General features: G+C 33.9%; 2 protein-coding genes across 5 annotated transcripts in view; one reads left to right on the plus strand and one right to left on the minus strand.

Moving 5' to 3' along the window:
- The first annotated feature begins 3,315 nt into the window (after positions 1-3,315).
- LOC141458646 (uncharacterized) overlaps positions 3,316-19,159 on the plus strand; it is an 85,575-nt gene continuing 69,731 nt past the window's right edge. For all 4 annotated transcript variants that reach the window (XM_074136939.1, XM_074136917.1, XM_074136934.1 and 1 more), the window contains exon 1: positions 3,316-6,585. In XM_074136939.1, the coding sequence (XP_073993040.1) occupies positions 3,592-6,585 (2,994 nt within the window). In that variant the 5' untranslated portion in view covers positions 3,316-3,591. The remainder of the gene's footprint in view (positions 6,586-19,159) is intronic.
- On the minus strand, positions 10,322-18,497 carry LOC141458633 (uncharacterized). The gene is made up of 2 exons (XM_074136892.1): positions 18,335-18,497; positions 10,322-15,780 (listed from the first exon to the last, which is right to left on the minus strand). The coding sequence occupies exon 2, from the start codon at positions 15,683-15,685 to the stop codon at positions 10,400-10,402; it is 5,286 nt and encodes a 1,761-aa protein (XP_073992993.1). The 5' UTR covers positions 15,686-15,780; positions 18,335-18,497; the 3' UTR covers positions 10,322-10,399.

The raw sequence follows: 19,159 nt of genomic DNA on the forward strand, positions 1-19,159 counted from the left end.
ATTTTCAATAATATTCTATTATTGAGAAATACAAGTATTGCTGCACTATTATCAGATCATTGGTCTAGCTTTTTTAAAAAAAAAAAAAAATGGGTGATATTCTAGGAATCTGCCAACAGATTTGGATTAAAACTAAAATATATATATTTTTTAAGTACTTCCGAAGTTTTACATTTCTTTACAGTGCTGTAGAAAGCTGAATTAATGAGTGAAGGAAAATATTACAACGAAACTTCATTTCTACGTTGTTGACAAACATCCAAGATCATGTACTATGCAGCTCCAGCATTTTACTTGATTTCGAATTGTTATTTGATATTTATCCAGTAAAGTATTGCAATAGATTTTTAATAAAACATACTCCGAGAGCTGGAAGAGAATTATATAATAGTGGCATCCATGACGGTGGAAATCGAAGACACATTGGGCAGTCATTGCTATGTCACAGCTGGTCCATTTTACTGCAATCATTTTGTCGTTATGGGAGCCATTATCACGCCATATCTAGCGCAAGTTCATAGTTTCCTTTAGTTGAGGATATTTTATTACGCCTCCTTCCGCGTAAACTCGTCAATGGTAAAATACCCGAACTTGGTGAGAAATTTCACTGTACAATCCTATACTATTAAAAAAACCGAGTTAAAAAAAGTACAGTAATTCAAATTTTTCAGGAGGGCTTTAAACCAACCACTAATCAGCATTCTCATCATTTAGTACTTGGCAACATTGCAATATTTCAACATCCCACCTAGTTCGTCCAACTATAATGTAAATATAGTTTTATGATGTGTGATTATGTTAGGATATAATTTTCTTAATAATGTTAAAAGAACCCAATTAGTGGTTTACTCTGCCCAATCTTGCAAGACTGCCTGCATAAAAAAAAAGTTCGTGCCTTCTGAAGACGATTTTTATACACGGATCTTAATCATGATCCTCCTACATTTAAAAAAAAAAAATGTATTTAAATAAGTACAAAATTAAAGGAGAACTTGTTAAGTGGATTTTACCAAAGTCCTTATGTCAGCCTAAATCTTCTTTATTTCTTAAGACGTTTTTGACCACCCTGGTTGCATCCTATGTGTGTATAATTAGAGTTTATTGTTATTTACAACCATGTTCTTAAAAAAAAGTCGCTCATCCAACTATTTCAAGAATATTTTGTAGAAAAACTATCATAAAATTCTCTGTAAAATACTTGCTTAAAAAAATGCTAGTGACTTAAGAGATCTAATAAATTAATGGGAAAAAAAATCACCTAGTCTCGGAAAACAGTGAAAACATAAAATAAGAAAACAGCTAATGGAACAGCTTAACTAAAATGGTACATAGTTATCTAGAAGTTAATAATAATTGTAATAATGTACAGGCAAGTAGGAAAAACTAGATGAGTTTTCTAAAAACAATAAAGAGAAGTTCTATTTTTTTGAGAATTGAGAAAACAATTTAATAATTTTCAATATGCAAACTAGAGGGCGCAGCGTATTGATTTAATTTAGGATTCGATGAAAGAATGGATTTGCTAGGTATTATCTGTGTTAGTAGACTGGGCCTTCGAGGCAGTGGTCGCCCAATATTAATTACCATTTTGATCTTCTGGGCTAAAGTTGAGAGTTTTAAAGAGCGCTAAGGACTTAGAGTGCTCAAGTTAGAATATCTCAAGATTTCGCTGGGCACTTATTCATCAGAATTGTATATTTGCATTTCAGAGCTAGTCTTGGATGAGAAGTTTATTTCTAAATTATTTTTTATAGCTATAGATTCAGCAAATTCAGATGAATTGTAACTTAAGCTTAGGTTACTTGGGCCCCCCCAATTTAAACTAGAAAGGAAAATGGCCGTGGTTAACATTTACAATGTTAATTCTCGTTTAGCTCCTTTCAAAGCGTAGCCCCCAGCTAGTTTATACCCCCTGAGGCCTGTTTGACACATTTCTACTGACTACTAATGGGGCAATGCCGCACTCACTTGTAACGCCTAAATTAATAAAATTACAATAATGAAGTAAAGTTTTTCAGGAATGGCGGCATTTATTGCTGTTATTTAGAGTTCAACCTGCCGGAAATCCAGCTCTATAATTTCATTCTACATCCTGCCTACCAAGACTCTATTATTGTCCAAAATGTTGTCTCATAAATTCGGTTTATGCTCCTCTTTTATGAATTAATTACATTTTTACCTCATGAATGTGGAATGCATTTCGTTTGTAGAGGATAGCCTTTACGAGTTCACACAGAACTTTACAAAACCTCATGCAGAGTCCAAACTTTTAATTTCTATTTCTTTACTTTTATGTAAAATAATTTTAGCGCTTTACACAGATTTTTCAATATTTTGGGACCTGATTTCCTCCAAATTAAGAGTGGATAATTGCTATTAATTTGCTGGTAAATTTTTATTTTACGTGTTTCGGAGCATCAATATCTTGGGATATTAATTTCGAAATAATTATGAAAATGTGATTAAATATGCCGTACTGGATGGTATCTTTGGTTGTTTATTGTATCTCTGACCCTTTTTGGAATTTCATTACCAGTTTGATGTAGCGAATTCGACTTCACTTGTCCGCCCGCATTAATATGCTGATAGACAGTGTAACCTCAACGCACTGAAGGACGTCAGTATATTCCTAAAGTCTACAGTTGTTATTCTGATGCTCTGATAATAAATATAATCTAACTTTCTTAGCCTTCATTCCTTCATTTAGAGATGCCAGTTAAAATTAGATGTCACCTTGAGTATGTCAACAGTAATCTTAACTTTTCTTTAACTTTTTTTTTGTTCCTGACCAAAGAAATAAAACTTTCTTTATAAGATATAAGGGATCTTTTTTATTTAAGACAAGGACCGTAAGCTAATGCCGTAGTTGCAGAAATGGAAACATACTGCTTTAGTTCAAAAGTTATTGTCATTTTCTAAACAGGCCACATTAACAATCGCTTGCAGCAGGATTACTCTAACTACAGTAAGATCTCTTCCAAAACATTAGGTCGCCTAATTGTAAACGTAGAGTGACTTTTAAACTGGTTATTTTGATCGCGATGGTAAGTTTTTGCATCGATAGTAAAAAATCACGCTTAAAACGGAATACCGTTAACGAAATGGGATACCGTTTTCCTGAAAATCTCCCAGTTGTGTTCTAGACTATGTTCTAGTGAGCTATCTCAAAGATAAAGTTATCTAAAAAGTACCAAAGAAAATGAAAGCTCACAATGTAATATTTATAATTTCTCTTTATCATTTAATATGTTATTTGACCCTAATTTGCATCCAAAAGAGTGGGTCTTTATGGTTTTTAAAATTATTATAGGGGGGTGAAGTCGGTTGCCTCCTCGTGGTGCCCCCTGGAGATTAGCTTAGGCTATGAGCCAAACAACCGACAACAGGTGCATCCTGACTGGATCAGAACAACGGATTGTCTCAGGTAGTAGGTGTTTGTTATCGTAAGCAACACTGAAGCACCAAGGTGAGTATAGACGCCTAAAGGAGGCAGCCCCTCCACTATGCTAGGGTATATGGGCCAATCCCCCATAAACCTGAAAATTTCTGATTAAAAGTAAGCAAAGAAAGACAAATATCGGATCCAAACAAATGGCTATGACCTGGCGAGGAAACGGATCTTTGAAGTATGGAACTTGGAATATAAGAGGTTTAGTTGGCAAGGAACCTGAATTAGTTGAGGAAATGAAGAAAATAGGGATACCGATGATAGCTTTAACCGAAACGAAGAAAAAGGGTCAAGGATGCAAGACTATTCACGACGGATTTTGGCTCCTTTACTCGGGTGTCCCAGCAGATGTAAGAGCGAAAGCTGGGGTGGCTTTACTAATACACAGAAACAGTATAAATGAAGTGAAAGATTGGAAATATATAAATGAAAGAATTATGACAGTGAAGGTCTATGATAAGGAAAGCAGAAGGAATATAATTATGATCATCTGCTATGGCCCGAATGAAGATGAATTAGCAGAAACAAAAGATGAATTTTATGAAATGTTGCAAAAAGTTCTAGATGAGGAGGATGAAGATATTCTCATTTTGGGCGATTTAAACGGTAGGGTGGGAAATAACACTCAAGGATTTGAGAAAGCTATGGGTAGATATGGGGAACCAGAGACCAACTCTAACGGCAAAAGATTATTGAGATTTTGCCTATCGAATGAACTGGTAATATTTAACACCATGTTTCCCCATAAAGACGTGCATAAGTACACAAGAGTTGAACCTGCCCGTAAAGAAAAATCAATCATAGATTATATAATAGGAAGGAGAAGTATGATAAATAGAGTTAGGGATACCCGGGTTAAACGTGGCCCAGAAGTGGGCAGTGACCATCATTTACTGGTCATCAATTCAGCCAAGAAACCATGGGAGAAGGAAAAGAAGTTTAAGAAGAAAAAGATAAATGAAAAAATTAAGAATTTTAAATTGAAAGAAGCATCGGTACAGGAGAAATATAGCAAAATAGTATCAAAAAAGATTAAAGAATTGGGGGCAGAAAGATGCTCAAATAGCTTGGAAGGGATGTGGGCAAACTTCAAAAAAGTAATACTGGAGGCGGCGGAGGAGGTTTGCGGGAGAACTAAGTGCGGTTTAGTAAAGAAAGAAACTAGATGGTGGTCGGATGAGGTGAAGAAAGAAGTATGTCTTAAAAAAGTGCTGTGGAAACAATACCTCCAAATAAAAGACCAACAATCATATACTCTCTACAAAGAACAACGGAGGAAAGTGAAAGAAGTGATAAGAGATGCAAAAAGGGAAACCTGGGAACAGTTTGGAAAATTTATGGAGGAAAGCACGCAGACGAACCAGAAATTATTTTATAAAATATTAAAGAATATGAGGAAGGGAAAGGAATGTCCAATAAAATATATCAATTCAAAGGACGGATTGCTCATAACAGATCAAATGAAAATAATGGCAAGATGGAAGGAATATTTTGAGGAATTATTGACGGAGAAAGACAATGCATCTCAAGGATATGTAGAGGAGGTAAGAAACATGGAGAACGAGGAGGCTGTGGAGGAGGATGAAGAGGATGATGAGTATATTGATAGGGATGAATTGACTGTTGCGCTGAGTAGGATGAAGCTTGGGAAATCCGCAGGTCATGATGGTATTACACCGGAGATGCTTAGGCATATGGGTGAGGAAGGTGAAGAGATGTTGTATGGAATAATGGAAACAGCATGGAATAGACGGAAGATCCCCAAAGACTGGGAACTCTCAGTAATAGTCCCAATTTTCAAAAAAGGAAGCAATCGAGAGTGCAACAACCATAGAGGAATCTCTTTGTTAAGCGTTCCGGGCAAACTCTATGGCCGAATCCTAGAAACAAGACTGAGAAGGAAAGTTGACCATCTGCTGGGAGAGGACCAGTGTGGCTTTCGCTCAAATAGAAGCACCCAAGACCTTATATTCACCTTAAGGCAGATTATGGAAAAGAATATTGAATATGATAAAGAGGTGCATCTGTGTTTCATAGACCTTTGTAAAGCGTTCGATAGAGTACCACGGTCAATGATATGGGAAATTCTGGCGAAGAGGAATGTTAATAAGGCCTTAATAGAGAGGATTAAAAGTTTCTACAGGAATTGCCGCAATTACGTAAGGACATCCAACCTGTCATCCGAAGTATTTACAACTACGGCAGGAGTTAGACAGGGAGACAGTTTGAGTCCCTTACTCTTCATAATATTTATGGACGACATACTAAAAGCCTGCCAAAATAAAACCAAGAATTTCCAGTTGGGATACCGGAATTTACAACCGGTAACATTCTCTTCCCTGATATATGCAGATGACCTGGTTTTAATAGCAGACTCTCAGGCGAAGCTCCAACATAACATCAATGTGTGGGTGGAAGAGCTAGAAAAGAAAAATATGGAAGTGAATTTAGAAAAAAGTAAAACCATGGTAGTATGCAGAACGGAAAAGAGACACAAGATAAGAATAAAAGGAAAGACACTGGAACAAGTAGGTGTTTATAAATATTTAGGAGTTTTGATTAGCTCGGATGGTAGAGTTAAAGACGAGCTTAACTCAAGATGTGCGGCATCGGGGAAGTTATTCCAAGCCATCAATAAAAAATTTGTCAGCAAAAGAGAGGTATCTAAGCAAACTAAGCTTAGGATATTCAACTCAATATACCTCCCAACCCTTACATATGGGTGTGAGTCCTGGGCCCTAACAAAAAATAGCAAAAACCGCATACAAGCGACAGAAATGCGATACCTCCGGAGAGTTGAGGGAAAAACAAGAAGGGACCGCGTAAGGAACACTACCATTAGGAGTAATCTGGGTTGCGAAGCAGTGGTGGAGCGGATTATGCGCACCCAACTAAGATGGTTTGGACATATGAACAGAATGGAGGACACAAGACATCCTAAACGAGCCTATGAAGCCAGATGTTCGGGTAAGAGACCGAGAGGAAGGAGAAGAACGACATGGTCGGACAATGTGACAGAGAGCCTTAATAGGACTGGAATAACAGTCAACAAAGCCAAGACAATGGCCAGAGATAGGGACGGATGGAAACATTTTTTGCAATCCTCTACACTGCAAGGTAGAAGAGGAAGAGAATAAGTAAGTAAAAAAAAATTATTATAAAGCTGAAGTTAATTTTGTTTCAATTTTCTATTTACACACACAAAAAAACAATGAGTAAAAATTTGGCAACTATTAGATAATTTTACTAAACGGTATTGATCTAGAAAGGTAACGGAACTAAGTTGAGAAAGAGGTAGACGGCGAATAGTGCCGTTCAGAGTTGGAGCAAATAAACCCATAAATGGGTTTGAATTATCACGCTATCCTTGGTTTCGGAGTCGTGTAGGGACGAGGTAGGTCTGCCCTATCGCTCATTCGCAGTTTATAGCCCTTTTTAATGCGTCCAGCTCGACCCGGTCACATTTCATCCAACTTCACCATATTTGTGCAAACTTTTTTTTTTCTTTTTTTTTATCGTTTCAGACGAGGTCTAAAAATTTTTCCACATAGAAGTTATTCCAATAAATATCACATTTCCACTACAATTATATTTAGATTATTGCTTGGTTTTTTCCTTCGTGAAAACTGCTAGTTTTATAAAATAAAATTAATCCTTCCTAGAAGGTTACTCGTAGCATTATAGTTTGCAAAGGGGAGATTGTAATTTAATAAATGGACCTTAAATGTGACCTGATTAAAATAAGAAATTGGCAATACATAGCCCATCTACAAGAAAATTTCCTTAATTAAAGGATTCCTTAATGTAATGTAAAACTCCTTAACCCATCTATCGTTTGACGTATTAACTTTTATGGCTATCAGTTATTACTAACTATGACAGTTGGGGCAAGTCCAATTTTTGTTATTTCAAGAAATTTAAGGTTTGCGGTTCAACAAATTTAAAAATATTGGTAAATAATAATAGACATATTTTTTGTATTTTGTGGTATTAGATAATGTAAGTTTATAATCCAATAGTGCTTATAGCGCTGGCTAAGAAAATAAAGGTTTTATTATAACTAAATGGACTTGCCTCACTTTCAAAATCAATGAATTGTTGTAATCGTTGATTTAAATGGATAATATTTCAGTCGTATCAGTCTTTTTTTACACAATAAAAACAAAATACTAATCAATAGTTCAACTATTCTTCTTCTTTTTTTTATTTTTATTTTTGAATCATTTTGGTCCGAATTGCCTTCGTATTCAGATTCTGATTCCAAGATTCTTCTTTTATTACCGATTGTCATGGGTCTTATTTCTACAAACGTAAAAATAATAAAATTACTTGATAATGAGGATTTTATTGAAATGGCGTTATTACCCAGAAAAGCATTTTTATATTATTTTTGTTACCTACCAAATTCACTTTCAGATGCATCAGAGTTATAATTACCGTTGTAATCAGTTTCAGCCATTTTTTCTTTTTATAAAATAAACCACAATCCGTTATTAATTTTCAAATACTAATGAAACTTTTTTCGTACACCGAGCACAAAACAGCACAACTTACTTGATAGCCGATAATACTTGCACCATTTTCAAATTAAACATATTTACAATATGTTTACATATTACCATTATCTTCATTTTTTCAAAAATGGATTTGCCCCACTTTCAAAATAAACGGCTCAATAGTGGAAAGCGCTTATTTCATATGGGTGCTAACTTTACAAACCTAATGCAGTCTAATCTTCCAATAATAGTCAACTTTCTGTGGCATCTAAATAACTTTTTTCAACGCCCTGTCAAAAATCAATTAGGACCTATTCTTGCAAATAACATGCGAATTTCCTATCTTAGAAATCTTTAAAGAATATTCAAATTTAGATCTTGAAGTTTGTAATTTTCTGTTTATTACAGATTTATTGAATTGTATTTTCACTTTTTTTTGTGGTTTTTCAAAAATGGCTCAAACGTTTTTCCATAAACTTGCTGCACAAATTATATAGTTTAGATCTATAATTTTTTTAAACATTTTTTTCAATTAAAATTCAAATAAGTGAATTTCTGGGGGAGAGACGAGTGATGATAAGGTTTTTTTCTATGGTCATTTGTGCATAAAGTACAATGTGTCTTGCCATCTGAATAATAATAAGAATCAAATGTAGAACTAAATTTTCAAATTCGAAAGATATTTACTCAAAACATGAGTCTTTCGGTTCCCTTTAAACTTGGTAAATTAATTTTATAAAAAATGTTGATTAATAATTTTTATTTAAAACATTTTTCAAAAAAAGGCACTTTTGGGATAGTGCAAATCTTTAGGCTTCTCTATAAAGCGCCAGTTTTCTGAAATCTCTCTAGTAAAGTTTTAAATGGATTAAATATGTTGCTAAAAACGAGTTTATTTTACATTTCAGAGTAATATATGTTTACAGACTGTAAGATAAGAATGAAATTGACTACTATGTTCAGAGTTTGAAGCAAATTTGTGAATTGAAACCTTCAGAATAGTAGTAAGAGGTAATCGTGTGCCTCTTTATACATCTTGAATATGCATCTTTAAAAAATGATATGTCGGAATATGTTTTAAGTCAGTTAAATAACATCATTTCATACCAAAATTTTAAATTTAAGGATATGTTCTGTGATAACTGATGTAGATGCTGCCAGTAGATGCTGCTACGTAGCGGCTGTTGTTTGAATTAATATATTAGATTTTATTAGTACTATCTATTTCTACTGGTCATTATTTTGTACGTCAATTAATAAAAAAAATAAATGTATACCAACTACTTAAACAAAAGAAATTATTTTTACGTTGAGACACTAAATATATTGGTTAATAAATTTATAAAATTATTATTCATTAAAATTTTTTCCTGTCACTTTTATAAATACATGTAGTGGAAAATATAGTAAAAATACCAGAGAAGAAAAGTAGAACTTTACCTCAATTTCCTCTTCAATCGATCAACTGCTTTAGTTAAATCTGATATGTATACACTAGAAGCTTAGATAGATAGACCGCACTTTTATTCTAAAAATACTTAACAGAGGTCCCGTTATGCTACTAATGATTTTAATGTCAAATGTGAGGGACTTGCGAGAAATCGAGATTGGTCCGCTAGGTTGGGTTAGATTTTACATAATTCTGAATCGTCAACATTTTTATCAAAAATGATGGTGGTTTGTGTAATTTGTTCTGAGAGTTTCCGGCGGAATGTTATCCTCTTCTTGAACTGTAAAGGGTTTTCCATGACTTATGTCCTCTTCTCCCTTATTTTTAGCATTGAAAATGTTTTATGGAAGGGTGAATTGGTAAAAAAGGTAATTTAATGCAACAAATGCCATTTCACTGTTGATATGGTGGGAAAATGTAATGACAATTTTTATACCAGGCAAATTATTGTTTCTTAAATATCATTATTTTTTTTATTGTTCCATAATTCATAAAAAATAAACATTTTCAATGCTTAATATTTTCGTAAAAAATTGATTTTTTTTTTTTTCACAGTTTCATCTAGTGGCACAGCAATGTCAACTATTCCTGCAATTGTCATCAGAATGATCTTCCTATTTGTAATCGTCTTTATCCCAATAAATATTTAATCATCAGGTTTTTCGAAGAATTCTTGGAGTTTATTTTTTTAATAAAAAGTGGTATTCCACATTCGCTTACCAATTTGCATCCAGTTTTTGGTTGGGAGACAGAAATCGTTGTTTACTGCAGAAAGGTGCACACAGTTCCGACCATGGATACTTTTTGGGCCCCTCACTTTTTATTTGGTTCTCGCCAGTCCCAATTACCTTAATTTTTAATTTTAATTTTTGTTTAATAATGACTTATTTATAAACTGTTGATTATTAGAAGAAAAAAAAAATCTGGTAAATTTGATAGCTTGTTTATTATTAACTAACAAATAAAAACAATAAACTATTAACAAAAGGAAGAACTGTACACAAATTAACTTGATTTTTTTGTTTGATTCTTACGGTTTACTTCAGCGATCAATATATCTGCATAAGAAAGTGAGCAAAATTTTGGAATTTTTGCCCGCTGTGATACTTGTTTTTTCTTGTGAGTTAGTGCTTTTTCTTGCAACATTTTCATTACAGTGTTTGAAGGACAAACAGTAGGCTTGTTTCTTTCTTGTGTAGCAGTTGAACTTTCCATTTGATCCACTTTGCTATCTACTTTACTACTAATCAATTTTGCTATAGCACCTATTGTATTCTGTAATTTGGTAATCATAAAGCTAGAGCCTTTTTCACCAACATTATCTGTTTTAGGACATTTAAATGTTATTTGCTTTACATGGTGGGTATGAAGCAGAGATTGGTTTAAATTATCTTTTTCTTTGTCTTGTTTTGGGCAATTATTTAGCACCTCTAGTTTATTAGATTGATCAAAATTATCATTACATTGAGTAGATTCTTTTTTATTATTTACTTCTTTCTTCTTTAGGGAAGATGGTGTATTTTTAATAAATTGTAATGCAGCAAGTTTAGTAGACCTTCTAGAAGGGGATGGTGAGAGTGGCGAATACGAAATTGGCTTATCAAGAGCAGTTTTCTTGAGAGCCACAGTCTCATTTCGTTTAGTTCCCTTTCTTAAATCGTAATTAATCTTAATTGGCTTTCTTTCAGGCAAGCCAATTCGTGTAACCATGCAAGAAGGTGAAGGTGGAATACTAGTTGTTTTCACAGACTTTTCTCCTAAGGTATTTGATGAATACTTCTGATGTCCATTGGAAAAAGTGTCTTTCTCTTTAACTTTCTCGGAAGTGTATAATTGACTTAGTGAGGACGAATTTCTTCCGTTTCTTTTTTTATTCGAACAAATGTACAACTTTGAATTTTTGCAGTTCAAAAGAGATTTCTTCTTTAGACTGTCATATTTAACTGCATTATTATTATTATAATATTTGCAATGGGTATTTAAATTTGATACACTCTGAGTACCCTTTTTGAACTTCTGAACAACTGGTGTTCTTGGCTTCCTGTCAAATTTGTAAACCTTTGTACGTTTCTTGAAAATCAAAGGCTTCGAACTCTTTTTGTAGTTATTATTATTTTTTATTCGATAAACCAATTTTTCATTATCACTCATGTTTTTTAGGAGTATTTTCCTAGTTTTCCCGCCACCGATTTCTATCTGATTAGGAATCATTAATTCCCCATTAAATCTGCTGATTTTGTTTTTTGTTGCATTCACTTGAAATAAAGAATCAATCAGAAAAGGAATTTTATCATTCGCAGCTTTATAAGTCTGAGAATTCTCGCCACCTGTCAAGTTTTCATTTCTTGAATGTTCACTTTTGTGAACTAGTAATCCATCGTCTTTCGTATGGCACAACACATAGTTTTTTAGTATCTTTGGTTTATTCTTTATAGGTTCTATACTCACTCTGATAGGCAATTTTTTCTGCTTTGATCGGGTGCTTTTAGAATTGGTCTTATTTGACTTATTATCACATATTGATGGGGATTGTTTCGATCGGGTGATTCCTTTATTAACCATTTTGCTAATGTTTAAATTACGATTTGATTCAGAAATTGCAATTGCAGTTTCTTTTTTTAAAGGAACTATATAATTACTTCCTTTGGGACAATCACTTTTCCCGACAAGCTCAATATTGGCGATTCCTTCTTCGACCCTCATTGCCATTTTTGATCTGATACTTGATTCTAGAAGAGAATTTCTGTCTCCTACATGGGAAAAAGTATGTTTTCTATCAGTGAGATGGATATATTTTCCACGATTCTCTGATTCATTAAAACTTTTATTTAGTTCAGAAGTACTGCTCACATCATTTTTTTTGGTCAGATTATTATTTATTGTAGAACCCATAATTCTGTTGAATGCATTCCCAGCATTTGAAGCCACCCCAGCACTTACCTTTGATTCAGAAATAGTATTTTCATTTTTAACTTTGAAAACCCCTCCATTCTTATTACCATTGAGTTGCACATTTTTGACAAGAAACACAGTTCTATTGATAGTTCCTTCAACTTTCGGCACTACTTGTGAATCAATATTTGTTTTTGAATGCCTGTTAGCGTCGTATTCTACTTTGAAAATTGCTGCTTGCTTTTCCATGAGTGGGCTTCTGTCTGAAATCTCAGATCTGTCAATTGCTAAATCATTCGACGCCAATTTTACATTTAAGTTTGATTTAGAAAGCGTATCTTCTTTTAAAAGAGCTAATTGCATATTTTCTTTGAGTTGGGCATTTCTGTCTGAAATTTCGGTTCTGTTGTTCACTTCTTCAACTTTCGGTGAAGCCTTTGCAATAACATTCGATGTAGGATAAGTGGCTACTTCTTTTAAAAGAGGTATTTGCATATTTTCTTTGAGTTGGGCATTTCTGTCTGAAATTTCGGTTCTGTTGTTCACTTCTTCAACTTTCGGTGCCGCCTTTGCAATAACATTCGATGTAGGATATGTGGCTTCTTCTTTTAAAAGGGGTATTTGCATATTTTCTTTGAGTTGGGCATTTCTGTCTGAAATTTCGGTTCTGTTAATCGCTTCTCCTTCTTCCGATGCTACCATTGCATTAACTTTTGAATTAGATAGGGTATTATCTTCTTTTAAAAGAGCTAATTGCATATTTTCTTTGAGTTGGGCATTTCTGTCTAAAATTTCTGTTCTGTTGATCGCTTCTCCTTCTTCCGATGCTACCATTGCATTAACTTTTGAATTAGATAGGGTATTATCTTCTTTTAAAAGAGCTAATTGCATATTTTCTTTGAGTTGGGCATTTCTGTCTAAAATTTCTGTTCTGTTGATCGCTTCTCCTTCTTCCGATGCTACCATTGCATTAACTTTTGAATTAGATAGGGTATTATCTTCTTTTAAAAGAGCTAATTGCATATTTTCTTTGAGTTGGGCATTTCTGTCTAAAATTTCTGTTCTGTTGATTGCGTCTTCAATTTTCGCAACCTTTAAAGTAACTTTTGTTTCAGGATCGGTATGTTCGTTTCCTACTTTGACGACGGCTGCCTTCTTATTTATCTTGAGTTGACCACTTCTGTATGAAATTTCTGTTATGTTGATGATAACTTCATCTTTCGGTAACACTTTTACAATAGCATTTGACGTAGAAGGAGTTTTTCCATCAACCACATTTAACGCTGTTCTCTTGTTTTCAGTGAAGTGGCCACTTTTGTCTGGAATATAAATTTTGCTGATTACTTTATCAATTTTCGCCACCATTATTGCTCTCTTATCATTTCGGGCTCTTTCAATTTTCAGTTTCGGTAATGAGTAATGATTTGGTACAGGGAGCCTATTTTTGCCATCTACCTTCAAAAAAGCTACGCATTTATTTTCATCTCCCTGATTTCTTTTTTTCGAACTCTCCTTTCTCATCATTTCTTCTTCAATTTTTTGTGACGTAGTTAAATGCGTACTTGATACAGAAAGAATATTTTTCTCGCCTGCTGTTTTTAAAGTATCTATATTTTTATTTTTACTTTGGTAATCCCATTCTTCAGAAATCTTAGTTTTGGTAATTCCTTTCTCATCTTCCTTTGCAACTTTTGAATCAAAGTTTGATACAGAATGTAAACCTTCATGTGTTATTTTCGAAAGAGCTGTACTCAAACTTCTATCTACTTGATCGCCTTTGTAGGGTGATCTAACGACTATTTCTTCAATATTCTGTGCAAAATTTGAATTTCTATTTGATTTAGACAGCATTTTTCCGTCTTCTATTTTTACAGATGCCGATCCTTTTCTGTCAATACATTTATCATTTGTAGCCACACATTCTGTTTTATTGCTTACTTTTACACACTTTGAAGTAATATTAGTTTCATAAAATCTATTTAAATTTTCTTTTTTTAAAATGAGTCCTGCGCATTTATTTTCATTGAGCTCAACTCCTAAATCGTTTGATTGTGATTGTAATTTTGAATTAGAATGTAAATTTGGAAAAACAAAAGTTTCCTCAATATTTACTTTCTGTGGTTTACGTTTCTGTATGTTTGAAGATGTTAAACCAGGCGCACTTAATTCGGCTTCACTATATGTAGAAAAAAAATCAGAGATTTTTACTTTGACTAGTTTTATTCGATTTCTAAGGTCGCATCGCGGAGTATTTGATGTTATCTCTTTGTGTTGCTTATCGTTTACGTATTCTAGTTCACAGTATGTATTTTCTACTTTTTGCGCCTCACTTATTTCGGAAATTTTATTACCTTTAGAATTGTTATTTCTGATTTCTTTGTTTGAACATTTATTATTCATTATATCATTATCTAATATGAAGTTTTCTGAAATAGTACCGCAAGAATTACTTGCTCTCGTAAAGGAATTATGCGTATTTAATTTTGCATTATCTTTTACTTTACCACTGTCCTTACTTGCGATCTTCAAATCTGCTGGACAGTGCATTTTTCTTTCATTTTCGTGCAATCCTACAGTATTTAATTCTAAATCATGACGTTCTTTCGGTTGTTTACTTAAATTTAAAACAGTTTTATATTTATCTAAACCTGTCTTTGCTTTATTAGCTAACATAGAAAGATAACAATTTAAACTTAGAGTACGATTTGCGGCGCTCTCCAAGTTCTGATTCTTCTCATCGTAAAGTTCACGCCATAAATTTCCCAAATCTATTTTAATGTTAAATTCTTGACCGTTCAATGAAATGAAATTCACTAATAAGCAATCAGTTTTTTTAGAATTCATATTATTTTTCACTTTAATTCTTGATGTATGATGTTCTTCATTTGGCCTGGAAATATTTGGCGTTGGCTGTAAATTTTGTTCATTATGATTGTCTAAATAACAGTTTAGAAGACCAACGTCTAATAATAATTCTTCGAGATAATCATCTTCTTTATGGTGTAAATTGTAATTTGTTTCACTGTTAAGTAATACGGCGATGGCATCTAAAAGTGAGTCATATCGTTTGCATATATGCGATGCGGTATTTTGTATGAAACAATTTTCACCTAGCGCCACATTTTCAATGCAAGCATTATTCTTTAAATTCTTCAAGCTTAAATTCGGGTATTCGAATATTAAAAGAGTGTCTTTTATAGTTTCCCTTCGCCGATGAGATAAATGATTAAGACATTTTTTATTCGTTTTGTTCTTATAAAATTGTTTGTCCTTACAGTCATTGTGAGCTTTACATATTGTTTCTAAATCACTTTTTTTTATTCCTGAACATGCAGTGTTTGGGGCACTTATTGCTCCTTTTTTTAACCATGGAGGTATATTCAATAGATATTTGTTCATCTGTCTATGATATTTAAATGCACCTAAAACGTTTGGTTTCGTTCATGCTCATGAATGTTATTTAGCCTTAATTTTTTTCGACTGTCAGTAAGTATCTGAAAATAATTCATGAAACATCAATCAGAAAAGAACTAATACAAATTTTAATTTCGCATACAAAAGGTTTTTAACTCCTTTGATTCTGAAAAACCATGAGACTAACTGAATCAACATATTTTAAAGCTCAGACGGCATTTTCTTTGGGGTTACTCCTAAAGCTAATTTTGCTCTAATTGAACACCGTTGACTCCATGTTCAATCTAAGAACGAATAAAAAAGTATCTCTTTTCACTTGTCCCGAGGCCAAAAAGAAAGTTATCGCAATCAGTGGCTTCAATAACAGTTATGCAGAAGGAGCCTGTCGTAAGCTCATAAGGCTTTTTTAGTAAAATTTGGCTTTCTCTGACTGCATTAACCATAATCCTAACCTATACATTTTATTCAAAATTAGAATTTCAAAATATATTGAACTCTTATGAAATTTTAAATGCCATATAGTGATATATGAGGGAAACAGTTCCTTCCCCCACCATTGCCTCATAAAAATTATTTTTCAAATGGAAGTTACAGGTAGAATCTAAATGAAATATTAACTTTAAAGTTTCTGCGATTTTTCGTACTTGAGTTTTGCTGATCTTACATACAACAAGCAACACAGTGAAGGGATTAGCTATGAAGTTAGCGTATTGGATTCCCACACGGAGGTCCCAGGTTCCAAGCCAGCTGTTGACCCTTAGGTTTTCTCCTCCTAAGAGCTTCTTACTGCTCACTGTCCGGTGATGGACAGTGTTGTCTGTAGCGAGAGACACTGGAGGCCGGCAGTAAATTGAAAAAAGCTCCTGGCGCCTCAGATGTTGACGCGCCTTAAACCATTTAAACAAAAAACAATAGTTCGGACTTCACTAATTTTTAAAAAAGCTAAGTTAAAAATAATTTAGAAAAGTTTAATAAACAATGTTCAGTCTGCAACTGTTCAATGATCACCGTGGGCCTATAAGTTGCTCTCGGAAAAAGTGGATTAGGGCTCGAACCAGTAAACACAGTATCTAACCCAACCTGGCAGAACAAGGGGCAACCTCACATGATTCGAGTACCGAAAACGAGATTGCCTTAAAACCAGTTTTCATGGTGGATATCTAGCGACCTAATCAAAGAGGAAGAAGAAGGCTTTTTTCCGCCGGAGAATGTGAGGGATATTCCTTCCAGTGACGCATTTGACGTAACGATAAGGAAGTAGGAAGTTTGGCAGAAGGAAGTAGGCGAGATTCCACCTGGGACCCGGAGTATGTAGCCTGGGATAGAACGGAGCAAACCAAGGTGACATGTTCTCCTTACAATCTGAGCAGTTGCCCAGAAACAATCGTAAACCCAACACAGGTAGATCGTAGAGCGTCGGCGTTTCACACTGAAGAGGCGAAGAATCTCGGGAGATTCTCCTTTCGTAAAGAAAAGGCGGTTCCAGGAAGACCGGAAGCGAGGTAACTTAGTATGTTATATGAGACATAATTTGCAATGAGAAGTGCGATGAATTAACCAAAGACACTACGGTGTTCTACCTTGAGATGTCCCTTCCACCCCTGCATAGAACCTCTATGAAGTCGAAGTAGCCCCTCGCGAACGTACTGGTTCGTCTGCTGAGTGAAAAAAAAATGTCGCCGGGTGAGGGTCCAAGAAAAGGATCTGTTGACGGCCAGTTAAGAAAGAGGCCCTTCATATACTACAGGTCTAGACTTAGACCATGTCGAAGATCAACATCGTTATTTGACAGAACAGACCATTTTTAGAAAATTATCATGAACGCAAACTACCTAAATGAAAGCGCGTAGTGACCTAGAAAGTCAGAAAGTCTCTACATAAAATAAGAGACGGTAGCATTAGAACAGTGGTTCTCAACCTTTCTAATGCCGTGACCCCGCAATACAGTTTCTCATGTTGCGGTAACCCCAAACCAAAAAATAATTTTGTTGGCTACTTCATAACTGTAATTTTGCTACAGTTATGATTCGGAATGTAAATACCTGATTTGCATTATGTATTCTCATTGCTACAAATCAAACATAATTTAAACATAGTGATTAATAACAAAAACAATATTTAATTATATATTGAGAAATATTTATTACTAATTCCAATAATAACATTTACGGCCATAGCGGCGTGCGTTCCAGCTGAATAGCGCGGCATCTCAGCGGCTAAAGCCATCGCAGATATGTATTTTCCGATGGCTTTAGGCGACTCTTGTGTCTTTGCTGGGTTCATGTTATTCGCCAGTAGGCTATCTTTCTATTCTATCATAGAAGTCCTATTGTTATTTAGTCTAGAACTATTAGATGGGACAGTGCCCTTTTGCCTGATGTCCTTTTATTAAATTATTATGTAATAAAAACCAAACATGAAAAATGTTAACATTCGCCTCAACATTATCTCGACTTACTTTGGCGATATCTACGTTCAATGAAAAAAATATTGACACCTAAGAGTGCCATGACTGATATTGTAAAAATAATTGGCTTAAGAGCAACCTCCTGCACCAATCTACCTGATAATTTCTCAAATAACTAATTTTGTACACACATAAAAAACTTCGATCGTACAATTCCATTTATTTACCTTGTTGTTCAGAAATGCCTTTACACATTTGAAGGTAGAAGGTGAATTATTCACTTAATCCAAAAAATTTTGCTGTAATGCGTCAAAGTTTCGTGTATTATTTCACTGCAAATTTTGATTGTCATATATGTATTGTAGTTTGATGAAAAGAATTGTAGCTAACTAATTACCATGGCAATGCATTTATAAATTTTTCCTTAAACATTTTTTTGACTACACAAATATTTAACAAAATTACATTTTATAATTATAAATCATTTTTATACCTGGTTTTTATTTGCCAAATAATGACCTAATTAAAAATGGAGATTAAGTAAACACAGTTATGTACTGTAAGATGAAGATGTAGACTGAGAGAAAAGTTTAGCGAGCCTGTCATTAAGTTGTAAGTGTGATTACAGTACTCTTCCTAAAGAGGGATAAGAGAAATTACTCCACGATTACTTCGTGTTAAGCGGAAAGAGAAATGAATATTATGAATTAATAATTTTGAAGTAGGCCTCTCATATGTAGGGCTAACTCCTCGAATTTACGGTGTCGAAATCCCCAAAAAGAACCATTTATAAAAATTCCGAATAAGAAGAAATTCCAAAAAAGAAGCTGATCAACCTAATGAATGGGAGAGGGCGACAACATTCCTTCTAAAGTGTTATTTTTACATAATGTACGGTCTTACCTACTTTTACTGTTAAGGAGGCTTTAATGGATTTTTCACTATTTAAGTTTTTTTTTCGCGCATCGACTGCCTTGGTCATTAGCGCCTTTTTAAATATTTTTAAGAACTTTGATTTTCCCTTATTTCTCGTAACACTTCCATACTCAGAT

The sequence above is a fragment of the Rhodnius prolixus genome, unplaced genomic scaffold (genome assembly GCF_049639745.1).
Source record: "Rhodnius prolixus isolate KJV_2025 unplaced genomic scaffold, Rpr scaffold_1, whole genome shotgun sequence".
NCBI lineage: Eukaryota > Metazoa > Arthropoda > Insecta > Hemiptera > Reduviidae > Rhodnius > Rhodnius prolixus.

Bases quoted from the DNA above. Each gene is read 5' to 3' on its own strand.
- LOC141458633 (XM_074136892.1), bottom strand. From the start codon at position 15,685: ATGAACAAATATCTATTGAATATACCTCCATGGTTAAAAAAAGGAGCA.